A 22851-nucleotide genomic window follows, 5' to 3' on the forward strand; every position below is an offset into this window, starting at 1 on the left:
CCCCACATAAGATCAACAACTTGATTCAAGGTTTCCACTACTTGAATCACAACATAGCAACTCATGATTAGAAAATGAGAAGTATCTCATTGAAATGGAAGATTTGGAGGAGAAGGAAACTACAAACCAGAGCTTATCTTACTAGAATCTTCTCTCTAAACTTAAGAGGAAAATAAGTTTATAAGGCTTTGTTTAAAATAAAAACCTTATATACTCTTTCCCTTGGGTCAAATTGGATTTTTGTCTAAAGAAAACTTCCATCCCAACACTACTGAAACTCTTAAGGGATTCTCAAACCCTAAAGTCTCTCAACATTGATTAACAACTAAGTTTAACAACATAAAATGACTAGAAGTGATTATAACAGTATTACAACTTACAATTTTACAATAACAAACACGGATATTGCATACCCATACTTACATTTCCTAGAAATGAACTTAAATATTTAGGATAGGAACCATAGAGGAAATAACAAAGAAAAAGAGATTTTAATTGTGACTTTTTAAATCATTTACCCATGTATGTTTCTTGCAAGTTTAGACAAACACAAGTAATTATATGACTTAATTGTGTTTGTTGTTAATTAATTAAATTATTTTCAATAAATCAACCCCAATTATATTGGGCACAATATTTTAATTATATTGCACTTCCTCTCCACTCCATAAACAAATTTAACTAATTTATACATTAATTTTCTTTTATCTATAATAATTATAATTAAGGACCACTTAAAATATTATGCACATCATCCTAACCTTTCATAATTTATACGTTTTTTTTATTAGTTTCATAATTTATATCTTAATTAAGAAAGTGCATTAATTTAATTTTGTTAATTTAATTCAAAATAATTTTTTCCACATTTTTTATATCAAAACTAGATATTAAAAATAAAATCTCAATTAAATATAATTTTTTTAATAATAGCATTTAATACGTATATAATTGAAAGAGAAAAAAAGGGTTAGTCGGGTTTAAATCACAGGCAACACCAACGTGGAAAAAAATAATAACAAATTATATTTAAAGAACAATTAGACCTTCTGAATAGGCATGACAACGGGACGAGGCGGGTACGAGTTTCATGATACCTGTCCCCGTCCTTGCAGTTCAAACCTATTCTCGTTCTTGTATTTGTCGAGTATATAATTTTTGTCTCATCTTTGTCCGTGTCGAGTATCAAGTATATCCGTACCCGTCAAAAATTAATTATTATTTTTTGCAAAAAAATACAATATTTTTAGCTTATCTTTCCATTATATTACAATTATAATTGAGTTATTTATCTATCTCATATTTTAATTAGGAGACTTCTTAATAATTAAAAAAATCACAAATATTTCACATTATAATAAATAATCACACATAATTAAATATTAAAATTCTTTAAGACAATTAAATCAGCACAAATATTAAACCAGAGATGAGGACGAGAATGGATATTAAACCATGAATGAAGAAAATTTGTTCTCTTATTCTTTTTATTCTAGTTTATTATTTTAAGTTAAAAAATTCTACATTGTTCTCTTAAAGTATATTTGTTAATTAAAATGGTCCATTAATTTTTATACTAATAATATTAATTTTAAACGATATAACATTCTCACAACTTATCACTTATCATTAAATTGATAAAATTAGTGAGAGGTTGCTTTTAAATTCATCAATATTAGGAGAGAGGAGGTGTTAATTTTAAAAAGTAAAAAAATATAATAAAATAGAAATGGTAACGATTAAGTTTAATAAAATAATTATAAATTGATTTTGATCATAAATTAATATTTTAATTATTAAAAACGGGAGGGGGGAGGTGGGTTGGATTTTGGGCATTGATATTTGATTTGTCTTTCTGTTTGGGGAAAAGCGTATAAACATTCAGCATTCAGCATTCAGCATTCAGCATTCAGCAATGTCTGGGGAATCAGCCAGCGCTATTCACAAGGGTCAAGTAAGATTCAAACTCTATCTATCCTCTTCTTTTCGATTCCTTCACACTTCTCACCTTCAATTCCTCTTTTCTCAATCTCATCATTAGGTTGATCTCTTAGACTTCATAGACTGGTCTGGGGTTGAATGCCTCAATCAGAGTTCCACCCACTCTCTCCCCAATGCTATCAAACAGGTTTGCTTTCACAATCCCATCTTCCTTTTCCCCAAGTTTTCTGCTTTTTGCAAAAGGGTCCTTCTTTTTGGGTATTTTCCCCCCTCGCGCCAATTGCCTTGCTTCGTTATCTTACTCTCTTTGTTGATGAACAGGGTTACAGAGAAGACGATGGTTTGCATCTGGAGAGTGATGCGGATGAGCAGCTTTTGCTCTATATTCCTTTCACACAAGTAGTTAAACTTTATTCCATTGTTATCAAAGGTCCTGAAGATGATGGTAAGATGTTCATCTACATAAAATTCTAATCAATAATCGGACCCTAAAACGTTTTCTCAAACTAAAAGACTGTGAGGTCTCCAATTTGAGTCTGGGTATGCATGTATGTTAAATACTCAACATGCTCATAGTGGTCTTACTTAACATGAACATGATTTAGGATTGCCCCCGATGGAGGATACCTATGGTCTATTGAAAAAAGGCCCTAAAATATGCTTTCCTCTCACAGCAGTTATTCTTTAATAAAGTAACAGTATAAGAGCTGTCGGTGCGTGATAAATTAGTTCATTAATGTGGCATGAGGATGAGATGTAACATACTATTCCACAAGAAGATTTCCTTGTACATCTGTTCTTTTGTTTGGGAACTTGTACTCTAGTTTTTGAATTCAGATGCTAGAGATTATTATTCTGCTTATTTTATATATATGATCTTCAGTGATTTGCTACTGCGTTTGTTTTCATGTTGATGTGGTTATAATTGGATTGAATTGTTGTCTTTTAGGCCCTAAGACAGTGAAGCTCTTTTCCAACAAGGAACACATGGGATTTAGGTATAGTTTTGCTAAATTTGTTTGTGTGTCATAGCAGTTGCATCACGTGATTCAATTGTTGCTGATTGTTTGTTAATGACAGTAATGTCAATGACTTTCCACCAAGTGATGTGGCAAATTTGTCCGAAGAAAACCTTAAGGTAGTTATTCTATAACTCTTCAACCATGTTCATGATGTATGCCTCAATGCAATTTTGAAGAAATCTTTTCCACACATGTATGGATAATTAACATGCAATTATCCTATTGTTCTCTGACAGGGGAAACCAGTAATTTTGAAGTATGTCAAATTCCAAAATGTTCGTAGGTATGTTCTTTTCCTGAATTCCTTCATTTTGAAAGGTGTCTCACTGTCTCTCATTATTATCATCTAATTGATGGGAGTAGCTGCTAATTTTTTATAATTACTTGATCAGCTTGACAATTTTTATTGAGGACAATCAGTCAGGTTCGGAGCTCACAAAAGTTCAGAAGATTGTGCTGCATGGTACAACGTAAGTTATAAACCATCTATCAAGTTTGATTACCCCTGCTTTCTCACCCTCCTTTGCTGTGAATACAGAATTATCAAATCCCTTGCCACTTGCAATTTGTTTGTTTGTTCCTGTTAATTGGATTGTGATTTTTCTTTGTTTATTCATCCGACTATAATATTTTATGTAGTTTTGTTGTCAATCCAGCTCTAGCAAACGAAACATTAAGAAGTCTACAAGATCCAGCTATTCATTCTATTTTTTCAGTTGCAATGTTATCTAATAAGGAATTATATCATGTCTTGCTTTGTTTGAAACATTGTCATTTCGGAATCAACTCTTAATTGACTTGCATGTGGACTATACCTTTTTCCCTAATGGAAAGAAATTGTTTTTTGGGGGGCTGGATTGGGGAAAACTACAAATGAAAACAGGTTAATTAGTGCAAATTTGTTTACAATCTCATCTGCATGTTAAGAGGGCTTGTATTCTGGTTATATAGCGTTATTGTATGATTTTTCTGATATTTTTCCTTTAACGCAGTGTTGAAACGACGGACATGAAGGGTTTGAAGAAGATTGAGGAACATTGATCCCCTGGAAAAAGTAGATTAAAGTTTGCTCCTAATCCTCCCTTAGAAATTTTGATTGGAAATGTTATGTTCAGCTTCGTGAATGACTTCTAATGGTTTATGACTTCTAATGTCTCTCATTTCAAATAAAACTGATGCATAATATATCTACATGGTTGTGACAATTTGTGATAGGAGGTAACAATCAAGCGGCATGGTTATCTGTTGTGTCTTTTGACATGTTTTAAAACCTGTAAACTACACTGTTATTACAATTACCTTAAATGACTGAATCTGGAAGGTGCTAGACTGCATTGAAGGTGTCATCCTCATGAGTTACACCACTAGGAATAGGATATAGGAATATCACCCCTACCAGAACCAAATAGGGTCATGCTCTCATGCTTATGTTTTCTGTTCATCCCTGTACCATTATTCTATACCATCATTAAATAACGGAAGAGTTCTGAACTGTAGTTGGGGTGCATGGCTTATTACTTGTTATGAACTAGGCGTGGAAAATTTTATCTGACGCATTTTGCAACATCAGTTGTCAACAAGTATTTAAAGTACAACTATAATCGCCAAAGTTGGGCAGTAAATAGTTTAGTAGCTGCCCTAAGATGGTTTAACGGGTGCGGGTTTATCTCATTCCAGTAGAATTCTCCTCTGGTCTTTATTAGAAAGCATAATTTAGAAGAATTTTTTGTCCTTTTTATAAAGCATCTTATAGGTTTTAAAAAACATTAAATTATTTTTTTCTTTGTTTGTCATTTTAATGATTGTGAAAATGTGTATTTTTCTGTCCCATTTCTTAAACCCTCTTCAATTAACATTTTTTTTTTGGGTATTGATGCATAAGCTGTAATGAGAAGTGATATCTTCACTTTATGAAAATTATTAATTTAATAATAAGAATAAAATTGATAATTGATAATTTTGTTTTATAAGTTCAATAATCAATTAAGATAACTATTTATATTGGTTTGTGTGATTTGGTAAAAATGTCTTATAATAAGGATCAAAATAAGTGTATCGAAAGTTTTGCTTGTATGTATGTATGTATGGCTTTTTTAATCCCTTAGGTTATTAATAGTATAATTATCGGTAATAAATTAAGACAATTATGTAATATTAATTTAATTTGATTTGATAGTTTCATTAATAAAGATATTGGTAGGTGAATTTTGTGTAATAATATTTGATAAATTCATTAATGTTTAAGTATGGATGCTTAACTAAGATTGTTTTAAATTATAGATACTAATAAATTAAAGATATATTTAAGTTTTAAATTTATTTTATTTTTAAAAATATTTATTTATATTGAATAATTCATATTTGTTAGTTTTTCATAATAACATTTCTTAGGTTTTAATATTTTAATGTACATAAAATAATTTAATTTTGATTATATACCAGATTAATAGTATTATTTTAAGTGTTATATGGATCGGTGATTTTACATTGTTAATCATTCACAAACCATGATTGATATGATTTTTAAAGTTGTAAACATTAATAAATTTACATAAATGGTGATTTGTGATGACAACATAAATTTATATTATAAATGCATTGCCATTAAACTTTTATTTTAAATTCCTTCATTTTATTTTTAAAGTTTTAATCATTTTAAAATTCTTTAAAGTCACAAGCCAAATAAGTCATTTTGATTTATGATGTTTTCAAATTACTTAACTAATATCTCAAAATTACTTAACAAAGATGTTGACTGTAAATGGAAAAAGACATGCTATATTAACTGTTGACCGATGCTAGTGCCCAACAACTCCCACATATTTTAAATAATGACTGAAATTTGACATAATTGCAAATTATTTTGATTAGTCACATCTATAGGGTGTTTTGTCTGGGATTTTGCCTGCCCAAAACTAGTACTTATTCACTATTTCAAGTATAGTCATAAAATCGAAACTAGGACGATTTGGAAGTCTTTGGACAATCTAAACTATTGAGAGTGGAAAATCCAATTAATTTTTTTTTGTTAAATTTGAATAGGAAATTATAAATTGATAAAGAAATTTGGTTTTAATGAATTTTTCTCAAAATTGTTTTTCTAACTTTTTATTAGTTTCTTTCTTAATATATAATATTAGAAACATACATTTTTTTTACAAAATATCGTTAGTAAATGTATATCTACAAGCTCTGCTCAAACCTTGTCGGTACGGGCATTTTATAGACATTAAGTTATTAACTAAGAAACATATATACTTGAAATTAAATACTTTTATTTATTTAAAATAATAATAATAAATATTTTTATTTTCACTAAATATCTTCTATTATTTTAGTCTATGTTGTAATACATGAACTTTTTGATAAGGTAATGACAAAAATGGAAGATAGAAAGCAAAACATGCAGTGGGTTAAATAATTTAGCCAGAAGATATGCTAAACTCTGGAAATTAAGAATTCAATAATTTTACTTTTTAAACTTGTCAAATATGCATGAATTTATATATATATATATATATATATATATATATATATATATATATATATATATATATATATATATATATATATATATATATATATATATATAAGAGATAGACTTATTCCATTTAATAACTCATGCTTTATACCAAATCTCAACGATCCAACTATTGAATTTAAAATTCTTAATGCATATATCAAATTCACAAATTTTAAAAAAATTTAAAAATTATTTGATATTTTGTTTTATTAATTTAAATTAACGAATAATCATAAATATATATATATATATATATATATATATATATATATATATATATATATATAATCATAATGAGTTTTTATAATGTCATCTACGTACAAAACATTAATTTTTTTTAATATTTACCTTAAAAATCTTATTAATAATAAATTTTTGATTGCTGGAGTCCTAGAAATTAAACTCATAAATTTATTAAACTAGACATATAAAAGCACTCTAGTCGATAGTAAATATATAATTTAATATGGGACACGAGATCATTTGGTGCTCCCAAATTCAATTTTTGTCTATTCTAAAATAATGTCTAATTAATGAAAATCACGTCTTGCAAGCAAAAATTAGTCCATTGTCAACTTTAAGATACTGTGTACATCATGTTCATAAAAAAATAAAATGTATAAATAAAATTTAAAATCTAGGCCTAGAATGAACTCAATTATCAATAGCTATGCTTTGGTGGAGTATTAGCAAACTTCCAGGAGCAGCGCATAAAAGGCTCAATATTCCGATCCCCTACCACCTCAGATATTGGTATTGCCTCAGTAATTTCCTTCAAATCATCGCCGCAGAGCTTCGCTTTCAATGAACCAATGTTATTGTCTAGATTTTTTATTTTTGTTGTTCCTACAAAATGAGGTTCGGTAAAAATTTAATCCATACGTTAAAACTGTTAAGAGATTGAGAGATCTCGAGATGTTTTAGAACTTGCACAACAAGTAACATGGCTGTGTATATATTACTGGTTCAGTCAACGGGGAAGATTGTTCAAATGTTCAGTTGACGCACAAACTGTTAACCAATGAGTTATAAAAAATTCCCAATTCAAAGCAATAAACACCATGTTTATTCCATACAAAGGAGACAGCACCTTCCACAACCGCCATAAACATTTTACCACAATAATTCATCAACAGTCGTATAACCAATATCTTCCTCTCTTCTGTTGTTTTAGAACTTAAAATTTTTAGTGCTACATGATGTTCACTTTTTTCTACACTTTACTCACTGAACAGTCTCATCTCGCAGTATGTTTTAATAGATGAATCTCTATGAACCAAATACTTCTGAATACAAAAGGGGTTGAAATTTATACTATCAAAACTTGATGGGCATAAATTGAAGGATTTTAAAGGCGAAGCGCTAAAATTTGTAAATTGCAGCCTTCATATGTCATTCATGATTCAAGACAACTACTGCATAAGGATTTTAGAAATTATGATTCTCACATACATTCATAATAGTAAGAGAGACTTACCTTGATCCATGACAACCGTAATGAGAATAAGTTATTCAATCACGTTTCTTTATCTATCTCTTTCCATACTTCATATCCTCGTGTCACTTTCTTTGATGGCAAAAACGAGAGTCGTTTCTATGGCAGAGATAGAACCCAAAAATTCCTCTTATTCAACCAACTTCCATCAAGTTGGTTATCGGCGGTTATAAGATTTGAAAATAGTAACTTCCCATATTTGCCAATAGGTCCTTTTATTTTATTAAATCACGTTTAAGCTTTTAATTCACATGAGTCACATTATAATATTATTTAATATTTTTCTAACATTCTCCCACTTGACTCATGTGATCTCATAACACTTCATGATTTAATAATTACATAAATCATAATGCGCATTAAAGACCTTAGATAAATTGGCTCCATCATAATCATAATTAAAGATACAGAAATAATAAGAGTCATGGCGGTTACATGTCATTTAATCAACACATTTCCTTCCATGTACCACTATATTATCCTTCTCCTTAATATGACCGTAAAATGAGAAGTTCATAATGGGTTCAAACATAAAGTCACTCTTTCATTAATAAACACATAATATGTTTTCCACATCATAATTTGCATGCATATACATAAAGTAGAAAACACAAATTTCAGAAACTTGCATATTAAATGAGCTCAGAGTGTCAAATAGGCATTAATAACAACATTAACATTCAACATTCACTGGTAGACAAAATGCCCATATTCTCTACATGGCCAGTAAATACTTTGGACGGTAACCCTTTTGTTAAAGGGTCAGCAATCATAAGATTAGTGCTAATATGTTCTATTGACACTCTATGTTTCTGAACTTCTTCTTCAACGACAAAATATTTCAATTCCATATGCTTAGCACCTTTGGAATACTTGTCGTTTTTAGAAAAGAAAACAGCTGCGGAATTATCACAATAAATTTTCAGCGGCCTGACAATACTGTCAACTACTCCAAGTCCCAAAATAAAATTCCGCAACCAATTAGCCTGAACTGTGGCCTCAAAGCATGCCACAAATTCAGCCTCCATAGTGGATGCAGCAATGACTGACTGCTTCGCACTCTTCCATGAAATTGCTCCTCCGGCTAAAAGATACACATAACCAAATGTAGACTTTCTTGTATCTATACAACCGGCAAAATCTGAATCTGTATATCCAATCACTTCAAGATGATCAGATTTCTTATAAGTAAGCATGTGATCCTTTGTCCCTTGCAAGTATCTTAAGACTTTCTTTGCAGCTTTCCAATGGTCCAATCCTGGATTACTTTGGTATCTACCAAGCATACCAACTGCAAAGCTAATATCTGGCCTTGTACATGTTTGAGCATACATCAAACTCCCAACAACAGATGCATAAGGGATATTTTCCATCTGTTTCCGTTCCAAATCATTCTTTGGACATTGCATAAGACTAAATTTGTCTCCTTTCTGTATTGGAACGGGAGATGCTGAACATGTATCCATTCTGAATCTCTCTAAAACTTTATTAATATAGGCTTTCTGAGACAAGCCTAACAGTCCTTGTGATCTATCACGGAATATTTCTATTCCTATCACATAGCCTGCTTCACCCATATCTTTCATTTCAAAGTTGTTAGAAAGAAACTTCTTAGTCTCACTTAATAGACCAAGATCATTAGTTGCAAGCAAAATGTCATCAACATATAGAATTAGAAATATAAACTTGCTCCCACTGACCTTCAGATATATACACCGATCAACAGTGTTTTCCTTAAATCCAAAGGACATAATAGTATCATTGAACTTAATATACCATTGTCGGGAAGCTTGTTTAAGTCCATATATTGATTTCTTAAGTTTACACACCATGTGTTCCTTTCCTTCTTCAATGAATCCCACTGGTTGATCCATATAAACATTCTCTTCTAAATTCCCATTCAAAAAGGCAGTTTTAACATCCATTTGATGTAACTCAAGGTCATAATGAGCTACTAATGCCATGATAATTCTGAAAGAATCTTTCTTAGAAACCGGAGAAAAGGTTTCCTTATAATCAATGCCATCCTTTTGAGTAAAACCTTTGGCAACAAGTCGAGCCTTGTGTCGTTCGATATTGCCATGAGAGTCACGCTTAGTCTTAAAGACCCATTTACACCCAACTCTCTTGCACCCTTCAGGCAATTCCACAAGATCCCATACATCATTTTGTGTCATTGATTTAAGCTCATCATTCATGGCATCTAACCATTTTCCAGAATTATCACCATTAATAGCTTCTGAAAATGAAACTGGATCATTATCAATGCTTAAGTCATTTTCTGACTCTTGTAGATAAACCACATAGTCATTTGAAATAGCAGATCTCTTTTCCCTTTGAGATCTTCTTAATACTATTTCTTGTGGTTGTTCTACTATAGATTCATTGTTAACCACAGGATCATTAATTTGTTGTTCTTCTTGATTGTTGTTTGGTTCAACAACATGGGGAACAACAATTCTTGAAGTAAAAGCACTAGTTAAAGGAACTTGTACTCTAACTTCCTTAATCTCCACATTTCGTGAAGTTTCACTCCCATTGATTTCACCATTTTCAATGAACCTAGCATTTCCAGTTTCAACAATTCTTGTACTATGAGTAGGACAGTAAAACATATACCCTTTTGATTTTGCTGGATAACCAATGAAATACCCACTGATTGTTCTTACATCCAGTTTCTTTTCTTGCGGATTGTATATTCTAATTTCTGCCTGACAACCCCAAACATGTAGGTGTCTTAAACTGGGTTTCCTACCTGTCCACAATTCAAAAGGTGTCTTTTGAACCGCCTTACTAGGAACCCTGTTTAACAAATACATGGCAATTTTTAAAGCATACATCCACAATGATATAGGTAAAGATGAATTACTTAACATGCTCCTAACCATATCCATTAAGGTTCGATTACGCCTTTCTGAAACACCATTTTGTTGTGGTGTACCTGGCATTGTGTATTGAGCACAAATACCACGCTTTTCAAGGAACTTAGCAAATGGACCAGGATGTTGTCCACTCTCATCATATCTTCCATAATACTTACCACCTCTATCTGACATGAGGATATGAAGTATGGAAAGAGATAGATAAAGAAACGTGATTGAATAACTTATTCTCATTACGGTTGTCATGGATCAAGGTAAGTCTCTCTTACTATTATGAATGTATGTGAGAATCATAATTTCTAAAATCCTTATGCAGTAGTTGTCTTGAATCATGAATGACATATGAAGGCTGCAATTTACATGTGGTATCAGAGCTTTAGGTTGTTGAATTTATGATTCTCCATGAATAATGTTTTCCAATTTCATGCTGCAGGTGACAAAAATGAAAAAAAAAAAAAAAAAAAAAAAAACTTACCAGGGATGGGAACCACATCATTCCCTTGATGAAGAAGCCATGCAAGAGCAAGTTGTGATGTTGTACATCCATGTTTCTCTGCCAACTTTTCTATCTTGAAATATAAGATCTTGTTCTTGTCGAAGTTCTGCCCCTGTAACCTTGGTTGCATTGCCTGGTGGTAAAAGATGTGATCAGAAAGGAAAACAACACAGCATTCCATTTCCAAAATATGAATTAAGTTTATAACGTGATATATTGAAAACCAGAAACTATTTGCTGCATACCAGAAAACTATCTGTAGGTATACTTTCTATGACTGCCTTACCACCAAAAAACCCACGGCCAATAGGACTGAATGGTACTATTCCAATTCCAAGTTCCCTGTAAGTGTAGTGACCATTCACAAAGCCATTTGAAATTATTAATGAAAATTCATTAAGGACAAGGAATGGTATTAAGAAAAGAATTAAAACCTTAATGAGTGCACACTCAATAAAGAAATCAAAAGGTCCAAACTAATGCTATTAGAAACAGACCGGACTTAACTACAAAAAACTAGCTTAAGCCATATTCCTACCCAATGTGAGTTGGCCCAAAATTGGACATATTGAGTTTGAACCTAATTTGACTCTGCAAAATTAGCTTTTAAGATGATGATTACATACACTTTATAATGGTCATCTCACTAATCGGTAAGGGATCTCCAACACATATGATGCATAGAATTCACAAGATTGAACATCTGTCGATGACCCAATATTAAGACTACATAAGCTCTTATACCCTATTAAGCTATTAGAAACGAACTGGCCAAGTTCAGTTCCAAAGTTAACTAAGGGAAAGAGAATTGTTCAAGTCTTCTAAGGAATATTCTGGTTATATTCCTAACTAAAGCATAGTACATCTTAACAAAAGTAAGTTCCAATACATAAGTACATTTTGTTGGAATAGATAAAAGTGAACCAATTCTCATCAAAAGAGAATCTCCATGAACCAACCAACTTTCCTCCAAAGAAATCACAAAAAATAAAGTATGTTGCTATCATTTTTGAAACAATTAAAGATCTCCCAAGTAATGTTTAAACCCAGGAGGAAACGATCCAATTTCAATTGTGTGATAGTGTATTCAAGTTATCATCAAAGAGTAGAACTTTACCTGCAAAGTGGAACAATTTCTTGCTCAATTTCACGAGACCAAAGAGACCACTCCATTTGCAGAGCAGTAATGGGATGAATGGCATGAGCCCTCCTAATTGTGTCCGGGCTAGCTTCTGACAACCCTATGTATTTTACTTTTCCTTCTTCAACTAACTTTTTAAGCTCTCCCATCTATTCATTCAAAGAAAAATTAATATTCATGGTATTTCGAAAACTTGTCAAATTAGCGATAATTACAGTATCAGTGAAATTAGTCTTCTGTTCAATGGACTAGGAATAACCTTGGCACTCACCAACATGAGGTGAGCCAAATCAAAAGATATTAGCACTCACAGTTTCCTCAATGGGGAGTGTTGTGTCAACACGGTGCTGATAATAGAGATCAATATATTCTACACCAAGGCGGTGTAGGCTAGCCTCACAACACGACCGAACATACTGAGGATCACCTTTTACTATGACATGGTTGGACTCAAATTTGACAATCCCAAATTTGGTGGCAAGCTGAATTTTTTCTCGTGGCAACTCCTTGAGTGCCTGAGAGTGAAGAAGAGTTAATGTTATCAAGTCCCTTTTCCATGATCGAATTAGCAACTCGTCACAGTAAGGATTTATAGGTGTACCTTTCCCAGCAGAAGTTCATTGGTGTGGGGTCCGTAAAAATCCGATGTATCAAAGAACGTGATTCCCTTTCTGAATGCATCCTTTATTAGAGAGATGCCAACCTCTTCAGGAACAGGGGCCTTAAAGACACCGCTAAGCCCCGCACAACCAAATCCCAATTTGGAAACCTATTAAAACAAAACAAAGGTGATGAAAATGATAAAATCATACTCACAAATGGATAAAAAGCTTCAAGTTAACGGCATCAAAGGAGAATCTAATATACCTCGAGGCCTTGCCTTCCGAGTTTAACACGAGGTATCTCCATTTTTGCGTTTCCACTCCTGTTCTGCCTTAATTCCACCTAACCTTTAAGGCTTTAACATCCAAATTTTACATCATCTTGCATATTTCTTTACTATTCAGTCTTTCTTTTCTTTTTCATGATTACATTTATCATTTCTTACCTTATATAACATTTAGCATTTTAATTATGATTTAAGTTATTATTTTTATTGTCGTACAGAGCAGAAATTACTGTTTACTTAATATTAGAAAAGGGAAAAAAATTGCTAAGCAAAACATCCGCTATTAAAAAATATCTCTCCTTTTGTATCTAATTTTAATCGTGAAATTAATCTCATCTCTAAAAATTCAGTCAGGTACTTGAGTGTTCTCCCATCTACATCTTTTTCTTACACAAATCTTACAATCGAACCTGAAGTCACATAAAGGATTTAGGCTCCATCCACCGAGGCTAATTCACATGTTGGTAAAATAAAAATTTGTGGACACCAGAAATCTGTTCCACATTTTTTAAGAAAGAGAAATGTAGGTATGAAGTGATATGGGGTGATATTACACAGAATTAAATATAAATGATGAGTGTCATGACGTGTTTAGAGTGAAAGAGTATTCACATATCATTACTCACTCTATATCAGTGCTATTGCACAGGCTCAATTAGTCGTCATCCACGAAATTGATTCCTTAAAAATAATGAAAATCTTGTTTTTATTATTCTTGTTTATCCATAATAATGTGCTATAGTTGCAAACTTTACTATAGCAGAAGTTAGCAATACAAATTATTTTGAATAGTATCAGAAGTTACATGAGAGTAATCCGTATCTCAAACATAGCAATTAAGTGGCATGAGATGTGACTAAATTTGGTAAACTATAAGTTGCAAGGTGTGGCAGAACTGGTATCTAGCTACGCTTTGGTGGAGTATTAGCAAACTTCCACGAGCAACGCATAAAAGGCTCAACAGTTCGATCCCCTACCACCTCAGATATGGGTATCGCCTCTGTAATTTCCCTCAAATCATCCTTGCTCAGCTTCACTTTTAATGAACCAATATTGTTGTCAAGATTTTTTACTTTTGTTGTTCCTACAACACATAAGGTTTCATAAAAATGTCATGCCATGTTTCAGAAGACAGATATCTATGCATCATTGTTAATTGATATGATTGCACAGAAACTTATATGAGTAAACATATATATACTTGCAGGTGACAAAATGGAAAAATCACTCACCAGGGATGGGCACCACATCGTCCCCTTGATGTAGAAGCCATGCAAGAGCTAGTTGTGGTGTTGTGCATCCATGCTTCTCTGCTAACTTTTCTATCCTGAAGTAAAAGGTTTTGTTCTTGTCGAAATTCTGCCCCTGAAACCTTGGCTGGACTGACTGATGAAGTAGGATGTTGGTGAATAATGAAGGACCATAATATTGTTATTAGAAACAAGAAAAACAACACAACATTTCTGAAAGTATGACCCATAAACAGAAACTATTGACTTCACTTCATACCAGATAACTGTCTGCAGGTACACTTTCTATGACTGCCTTACCACCAAAAAATCCACGGCCAAGGGGGCTGAATGGTACTATTCCAATTCCAAGTTCCCTGAAAATGTTCAACATTCACCAAAGTCATTTAGCGAAGATTCCCCAAGGATATGGTCAGGTATAGAGAAGGAATGAAACAACTTAGGGAACTACACTCTACATGAATCCAAAGGTTCCAGTTTCAGTATATACACAAGACACACGCAAGGGACTTACTTCCCTGCCGGAATAAGTCTTATTATTAAACTTGTTCCATATTTTTTTTCTTCTTGATGAGCACAAAAGATAACAATGGATATCCAATCTAAGTCCAGTTACATCTATCTCAACCGTATAACAATATATCAACTCTAGAGGTTCAAACAATTTTCTTTAAACACTGAATTTTTTTTTAATAAAAAGAATTTGATACATTAATTCAAACAAATTAAACATCAGTAGAAAATTTATTAATTAACTTCGTTTTAGTGTATGTATTAGAAATTTACTTCCAAGTATATAAGAGTTCAATGAAGAATAAATAAGAGATTTTTTTTATCAACAAATATTAACAGTTAGTTGTTATGTTAGCGGAGAGTTTTAAATTCATCTCTTCTTATCATTTCAGTCTTATATTCCTCCTTCCAAATCATCAGATCACTTTATAATTTTCTAGAATACATAAGAGATTTGACTTATATATATTCAATGTTTTTGAATAAAGAGGTTTAAATTTTTTTGGTGATGATTAAAATGAGTTAACCCTTTTGGATACTCTTAGACTCCCTCATCAATATGATATATTTTTTAAATTATAATTAAATATGAATTAAAAAAATTTATATTTATGAATCTTTAATTTATCTAAATTTTAATATTCATTATATATTATCAATATGATAATAAATGATTCAATAGTTATATTAATAAAATTTATATTTTATAAAAAGTAAACAAGCAATATTACATATAAAATATACTCAATTCGAATAGGATTATTTTCTAAAAAAACATACTTGTGATTTTTGAAATAACACTTTGGATAACCTTTAATAAAATTATTTATTCAATTGATAAACTTAAAGTTATAATCTATAAAATTTCCTATAATATAAAAATTAATTAAAACCCCACCCCTTTGCTTTATATATATATACACACCAGATAGATTACACATTCATTAGTATCTAACTCATTTAAAATTTGATATATATATATATATATATAGACATAATTTAAGCTTGAGTTTTGATTTTAGGCCGAAGTTAATGTGGAAAGAGCAAAGAACAGTACTTGCCTACAAAGTGGAACAAGTTGATCTTCAATTTCACGAGACCAGAGGGACCACTCCATTTGCAGAGCAGTAATTGGATGAACAGCATGGGCCCTCCTAATTGTGTCCGGGCTAGCTTCCGACAATCCTATGTATTTAATTTTTCCCTCGTGAACCAACTTCTTAAGCTCTCCCATCTGTTACTATTATTAATATTATTACTATTACTATTACTATTACTATTGAAATAAAAGTATAAAAGAGGTAGATTGTAGGTGGTAGCACTTACAGTTTCCTCAATGGGCACTGTTGTGTCAATCCGGTGCGGATAATAGAGATCAATATATTCCACCCCAAGGCGCCGCAGGCTAGCCTCACAACATGATCTCACATATTCAGGATCACCTCTTACGATCGCATTATCTGACTCAACTTTCACAATCCCAAATTTAGTTGCAAGCTGAACTTCATCTCGTGGCAACTCCTTCAGTGCCTGAGAATCACTTTCCCATGAATCCACGCACTCATTGATTGAATATGAGTGAGGGATATATATCATATATATGTAGTAATTAAATAATAAATGCAATATATACCTTTCCTACCAAAACTTCATTAGTGTTGGGTCCATAAAAATCGGACGTATCAAAGAATGTGATTCCCTTACTGAATGCATCCTTTATGAGAGAGATGACAACCTCGTCAGGAACAGGACCATCAAACACTCCACTAAGCCCCGCACAGCCAAATCCTAACTTAGAAACCTGTCATGAAATATTCAGATTCAGATACAACCAAGGCAAGGCTATGAATGAAAAACTTTAATATAGCAAAATCAAAATCCAACATACCTGCAGGCCTTGCCTTCCAAGTTTAACGCGAGGTATCATTTTTCCTTTGCGTTTCAACTTCAATCCCGATTCCCATTCATCTACCTCATGTCAAAAACTTTAATACAAAAATTGCCACGCCCCCCGCGAGCTCATTATTTTAAATTTAAAACATTCGATTAATAAATATATTCGATTGGAGGACCAAATTCTTTTTTTAATATTTAATACACCTGCATAATATTCTTTTTACATCGTTAATTAATTAAACTTTAACTATGACTTTTTAAAATACTTATTATAGCTTATTTAAGTTAAGTTCTCTAATTTAAATATACTTTTTATAACTTTTTTATTATTAACGACAAAAAACATCTTTACTTATATTCTATGCATCCTTATATTATTTCATTATATATAATGATTTATTTCTTACCCTTGTGATGGATTCTTTCTTCATTTCAAGCAACAACCAAGGATATTAGAAGTAGAAAAATATAAGTGAAAAAACACTAGCTTGTCAGCAAATGTTTAACAATTTTCTCCCCTTTGGTCCAATACCATAAAGGCTTGCTATATCCTTCAACAAAAAATGCTTGCTATAATTTCAGGCCCAAGAGTTTTCCTAATAATATGAGTGGACATCATTAGTCATAACTTCTTGCAGCCAATCGTTTCGTATAATTTCCCCCTTATTCTTTTAATTATTTGTTTTTTTTTTTGGAAAAATTGGATTAGGTCTTTTAAATGACACATTTCTTCTTTAATTTATAAGTGAATATTAAATATTCTTATTTTATCTAAGTGACATATTAGCACATGTAATTTCTTATATAAGATAACACATTATTAATGTATTATTAAAAAAAAAACAAATTATCAATGCAAGTGTTAACAATTAAATGAGATTTCATCTCTTTACATTTTAACTCTCAAATTATATCATAAATTTCATGTATATTGTGATTTAAAAATATACTAATTTCAAATAACAAGTTGAAAAATTATTATTTCAAAATTAAAGAATGCTGAAAATTTTCATTAAAAATACATAATATTGTAAGTAATCTAGAAATAAATGATACACACATACATAATCGATAGAATATAAATTGATTTTTATTTTTTCTCCTTTCTTACTTTAACTAATAATGTTATTCTAAGAAAGATAAGTGATTTTTAAAAATTATAAGGAAGATGTGTGTGTCATTTTAATAAACATGAGGAGAAGTGAGTGCATTGGTTCAAAGTTTAATACAATCATTAACAATGCTAATTTTTTTCACATTTTTCTTAAGTTGTATGATTTTTATGTCTTATAATAAGTGTCATTTTAGGTTATTTTGCACATAAAAAAAATTAATAAATAGATGAAAAAGAATGATAATTTTACAAAATTAATCTAATAAATAATTTTTTTATTATGAAAGATATGACACGATAACCACTTTATAAATATTATATAGAATATAAAAAAAGTAATATTACATTAAAAAATTAATATAACACTTATTTTTTTAAAATACGACATTTATCAAATATATGTTAACAAAATAATTAGACACACAAGTCAAATTTAAAATGCAAGGTAAAACTATAAAATCATAAAGAAAATAAAGTTAGTAAATTAATGGAAAGTGTACAGGTAGGGGCATTCGGCCATATCTCTATCGGCCAACGAATGGCAGAGTCAGGTGGCCGATCGCCAATCGGTCACCTGAATAAGTCCATCACTCGATAGTTAATCTATGCTTAAGGGATAATTACTATTAAGGTGTATTACCTAATATGGTAAATACATCATACGGCCCATAAGGTCCAAGGCCCATAAATGTCAGTATAAATAGCTCAGGTCAAAAGGTAACGTCACTGTTCATTAATTACTCTCGATATTGGTGCTTGTCCTGACTTGAGCGTTGGAGTGCCTTTTGCAGGTACCAACCCCTCACTCGCGTTGGATCGGAGTACTCGTTCGGCCTTCAGAATACGAGAAGACTTGGTGTACCCTCTAGACAGGTACAGAAAAAAAGCTGCGTGTAAGTTTTAATTTGATGTGATAATACTCTGTTGACGAATGACAATGGCACAAAATTAAATAAAATAGAAAATGTATTACGTTTGTTTGATATTTGTTGAAATTCTATTATTTGCTTAATGTAATATAGCAAATAATTTTTAAACAAAATTATGAGCCTATTTCCTTTATGCAATATACGTATTTAGAATATTTATATATAAAATGATTTTATATATTGTTTACATACCCTAAAATAAAATATAGGATCGATCTATATATTGACTCATTTAAATAGTCAAATTCAGTATTAAATTTGAATGAATTTTTTTATTTACTTAAAGAGAATCAATCAAACATTTAGTAAGTCGGGCTTAAATAGTTAATAACGAAGTTGTTTACAATTCGAATTCCATGTACACGAGTTTGAGAATTGACTTTGTCCAATGTAAGAAGTGTTGTATTCTTGTGAAACTATTGGTGACTTTTCTGTTTTTACTCTCTTTTATAATTGTAACAGCTCGATTTTCACTGTACGAGAGCCCAAAGCCCATTAGAGGTGATTTAGTAGTCCAGAACGGGTCGTTTTAAACTACTAAAACGATGGTGATTAGTATCTCAAAACGTGTCGTTTCCAGATTGGAACGGGTCGTTCCAAAATACTAAAGTTGCCTACAAATCTTAGTTGAGAATGGGACATTCCAAACTACGAAAAAGACTTGTAACCCTAGTTGGGAACGAGACGTAATGTTTAAGAACGGGCGGTTCCAAATATAAACGTTATGGGTTAAATGCAACCCCAGAACGGGCCGTTCTGGTTTGAGAACAGACTGTTCTGGATGTGAATTTTACACATGCCATCAGATTCCAGAACAGGCCGTTCTAGATTTGAAACGGGTCATTCTGACGACGCTTGATGCCTATAAATAAAGAGCTCTGGCACTCCCAAAAGGCACACCTTTCAGTTCTGACTCCTTTATTCTACATTCTCTTCTTTTCCTTCTACACTCTCTGAAGACCGAGGGGTATTCAGAGGAGGAGACTAAGGAGATCTCTGTTTTAGTTTCAGTTACTGTTTATCCAGATACGGAAAAGGGAATTATTTGTATGCAAAGTTATATGAGGGAATTGGGTAGAAGAGGAAGCTCATAAGATTATGAGTAATTTTATAATTATTTCTGTTTGGAGAATTATTGGTCTTATGTGATTCTGTATGAATTTAGGATTATGAATATATATTTAAATTGTAAAAATGATGATTTGAGAGAGAGAACGAAATTATAGAAAAGTGTCTGTGATTTAGGTTTTGGAAAATTGAGAGTTTTACTATTTGATTTAATATTGTATTAAATTGGTGATTCGGTTGAGTATTATATTAATTTATAAATGTTATTGTTATATTATATGATAAAAAAATTGATGATCTAGATGTGAATTATTTAAGAGGTATGTGAACCATTATTTTGTTGGACTTATTCGTTGTGTGTATGTGATATGTTATTGAGCTATAAGATGAGATGTGATGAATGTGAATATGATTATGATTGTAATTCCTCACATCAATGACCAGGGATGGCACGACCCCTGGGTAAGTGATGCTACAGGGAGGGCGTGACCCTGACATGGTGTGGGATGAGTGGGACAATTAACACGTATCACTTATGTCAAATGTGGGGTAGCCTTGGCATAGGGTTAATTGCAAGAATTGTGTGGATTGTGATGTGATTATGGTTCCTCACATCAATGACTAGGGATGACACGACCCCTGGGTAAGTGATGCTACAGGGAGGGCGTGACCCTGGCATGGTGTGGGATGAGTGAGACAATTAACCCGTATCACTTATTTCAGTTGTGGCGCGACCTTGGGATAATGTTAATTGTAAGATTTGTGTGAATTATGAATGTGAAAATGATAATGTTAATTGCAAGATTGAGATGAATGAGTGTGATTGCGAATTATGATGTGAAGATGATGTATGATTGATAGAGTTATGATATATAGAAATGCTTGTGAATATTTCATTAAGTAATGAGTAATGATGAGATTGTGTTGTGTTTTCCTTATGTGCTTTACATATAGATGTTTTCTTTTCTCACCGTACAATTTGTGGATGTTTTAGGTGAGGAAGATCTGGCTTTGAGTGACATCTAGAATGTCAACAGTTGACTTATGGGTATGATATGATATTGTGACATCGAGATAGAGGATTTTTAGGACATAAATTGTAATTGTATATGGAGTTGAACCTATTATTTTGAAAACATTTTGTAACCTTTTAAAGTTTTATTTTCCAAGTTTCATTTTCAAAATATTTTGGATATTGAAAAATGTTTCTAAAGGTTTTTATGTGAACCATTTTATCTATATTGAAAATTTTATTTCCTTAATTTATTTACATTATTACAATACATGTGTTGGGATAATAAGAATGTCACAATAATAAAATAATGAGTATAATTTAATCGATTTATTTGAGGACGCAAAATGGAGGAAGTTAATGAGTAACAATATTAAGCTTAGGTAAAAATAAGTAGCAATATTTTTTTTATGTTAGTTCAGTATATATGTAGCGAGCTATTTCAAGTTAATTCTAAACAATAATACAGTACTGATTTTTTCTTTCTTTCACGGAATCAGCCTTTCTTGTGTTGAAAAAAAACCTCATTGTTTGATTTTATAATATGTTTGAAATAAAATTTTAAATTATGTTATTATAAATTAAAACGAGCAATTTAATATGATTATAAAAAAAATTAACTAATTTTATCGCTTTCAAATATTTGTTTCTTATTCATAAAACCAAAAGTAGCATCATTATCGTCAACCGAACACTATTTTATTGTGTTGTTAATACATTTTGATACTATTGCTGTTATCACAAGTGTTATTATTATTAAAATAAATCTCACAACAACAAAAGTTAACTTGTAGGATAAACGTTGTTATCAAAATTAAATATTTATAAATAAATATTTATTTTAGATTAACCTGCAAATTATTTATTCGTTCATTATGAGTTATATAATAATAGATTTTTAGGTTTTATGTATAATAAATAATAAACAATTATAAGTCCAAATATTAAATTTTAATTAAATTAAATATTTACAAGTAAAAGTGACTTTTTTTATTTTATCCATGATTATTATGTTTGTAAAAACAAAATGTCTATGTAAAAGTCATTTTCTTTTGGAACACTCTGAAGTATGTACATAAAAAAAAATTGGTTAAAATATTTTTTAGTTTTTATACTTTTAATGATTATACATTTTAGTCTTTATAGTTTAAATAAATTTTTTAGTCTTTATATTTATTTTTTTAATCATTTTTAATCACTATAATTTAAGATGAATCTTCTTAGTTTATATACTTACAATTTTTAATTTTTTTAGTTTATATACTTACAATTTTTAATTTTTTTAGTTTTTATTGTTAATTTTTTTTTGTAATGTCTCTTTTGTGTTGAGGTGATAGAGATCTTATTCAACTTTGTAGGTTTGATAAAAATTTATTTTGTTAAAATTATTTTAAATTATGTTTTTCAACGCTGAATATCTCTTTTGTATTATTTCATATGATATTCATTATCGAGACACTTTTTTTTACGCTCACAAAATTGAACATTTTTATTATGTTAATACAAAACAGATAAAGTTATAAAATAAAAAATAGCATTAGAGACTAAGATTAAAAAACTACAAATATAAAAACTCAGAAAATTTATCTTAAATTATAAAAATTGAAAATAATTAAAAAAATATAATGACTAAAAATATTTATTTTAAATTATAGAATTAAAATAAAGTAAATGAAACTA

The 22851-nt window shown here is 30.7% G+C and overlaps 3 protein-coding genes across 3 annotated transcripts; 1 reads left to right on the forward strand and 2 right to left on the reverse strand.

Moving 5' to 3' along the window:
• Nucleotides 1–1799: 1799 nt before the first annotated feature.
• Nucleotides 1800–4309, forward strand: LOC109791663 (PITH domain protein (DUF1000)). Its single transcript, XM_020350985.3, has 8 exons — nt 1800–1954; nt 2042–2128; nt 2263–2386; nt 2891–2939; nt 3022–3079; nt 3200–3246; nt 3356–3433; nt 3956–4309. Exons 1-8 carry the CDS (start codon nt 1916–1918, stop codon nt 4002–4004), a joined length of 531 nt encoding a protein of 176 aa, XP_020206574.1. The 5' UTR covers nt 1800–1915; the 3' UTR covers nt 4005–4309.
• Nucleotides 4310–7033: 2724 nt separating this feature from the next.
• Nucleotides 7034–13525, reverse strand: LOC109790988 (perakine reductase). Its single transcript, XM_083059807.1, has 7 exons — nt 13368–13525; nt 13102–13269; nt 12812–13015; nt 12477–12649; nt 11605–11701; nt 11339–11492; nt 7034–7332 (listed from the first exon to the last, which is right to left on the reverse strand). Exons 1-7 carry the CDS (start codon nt 13407–13409, stop codon nt 7148–7150), a joined length of 1023 nt encoding a protein of 340 aa, XP_082915933.1. The 5' UTR covers nt 13410–13525; the 3' UTR covers nt 7034–7147.
• Nucleotides 13526–14078: 553 nt separating this feature from the next.
• Nucleotides 14079–17174, reverse strand: LOC109794109 (perakine reductase). Its single transcript, XM_029270104.2, has 7 exons — nt 17041–17174; nt 16786–16953; nt 16479–16682; nt 16214–16386; nt 14899–14995; nt 14622–14775; nt 14079–14473 (listed from the first exon to the last, which is right to left on the reverse strand). Exons 1-7 carry the CDS (start codon nt 17077–17079, stop codon nt 14292–14294), a joined length of 1017 nt encoding a protein of 338 aa, XP_029125937.1. The 5' UTR covers nt 17080–17174; the 3' UTR covers nt 14079–14291.
• Between the last annotated feature and the right edge of the window lie 5677 nt (nt 17175–22851).

Source organism: Cajanus cajan, chromosome 7 (genome assembly GCF_000230855.2).
Source record: "Cajanus cajan strain Asha chromosome 7, NIPB_CcT2T_4, whole genome shotgun sequence".
NCBI classification, from domain to species: Eukaryota; Viridiplantae; Streptophyta; class Magnoliopsida; order Fabales; family Fabaceae; genus Cajanus; species Cajanus cajan.

What these genes read in the sequence shown, in the direction of transcription:
- LOC109791663 (XM_020350985.3), top strand. Translation starts at nt 1,916, where the DNA reads ATGTCTGGGGAATCAGCCAGCGCTATTCACAAGGGTCAA. An exon ending in GCGCTATTCACAAGGGTCAA is followed by an intron (nt 1,955 to 2,041) that starts GTAAGATTCAAA and finishes TCTCATCATTAG; the next exon opens with GTTGATCTCTTAGACTTCAT. An exon ending in CAAAGGTCCTGAAGATGATG is followed by an intron (nt 2,387 to 2,890) that starts GTAAGATGTTCA and finishes GTTGTCTTTTAG; the next exon opens with GCCCTAAGACAGTGAAGCTC.
- LOC109790988 (XM_083059807.1), bottom strand. Translation starts at nt 13,409, where the DNA reads ATGGAGATACCTCGTGTTAAACTCGGAAGGCAAGGCCTCGAG. An exon ending in TCGGAAGGCAAGGCCTCGAG is followed by an intron (nt 13,270 to 13,367) that starts GTATATTAGATT and finishes TTGTTTTAATAG; the next exon opens with GTTTCCAAATTGGGATTTGG. An exon ending in ATGAACTTCTGCTGGGAAAG is followed by an intron (nt 13,016 to 13,101) that starts GTACACCTATAA and finishes CTTCACTCTCAG; the next exon opens with GCACTCAAGGAGTTGCCACG.
- LOC109794109 (XM_029270104.2), bottom strand. Translation starts at nt 17,079, where the DNA reads ATGATACCTCGCGTTAAACTTGGAAGGCAAGGCCTGCAG. An exon ending in ATGAAGTTTTGGTAGGAAAG is followed by an intron (nt 16,683 to 16,785) that starts GTATATATTGCA and finishes AGTGATTCTCAG; the next exon opens with GCACTGAAGGAGTTGCCACG. An exon ending in CGATGTGGTGCCCATCCCTG is followed by an intron (nt 14,474 to 14,621) that starts GTGAGTGATTTT and finishes TATGTGTTGTAG; the next exon opens with GAACAACAAAAGTAAAAAAT.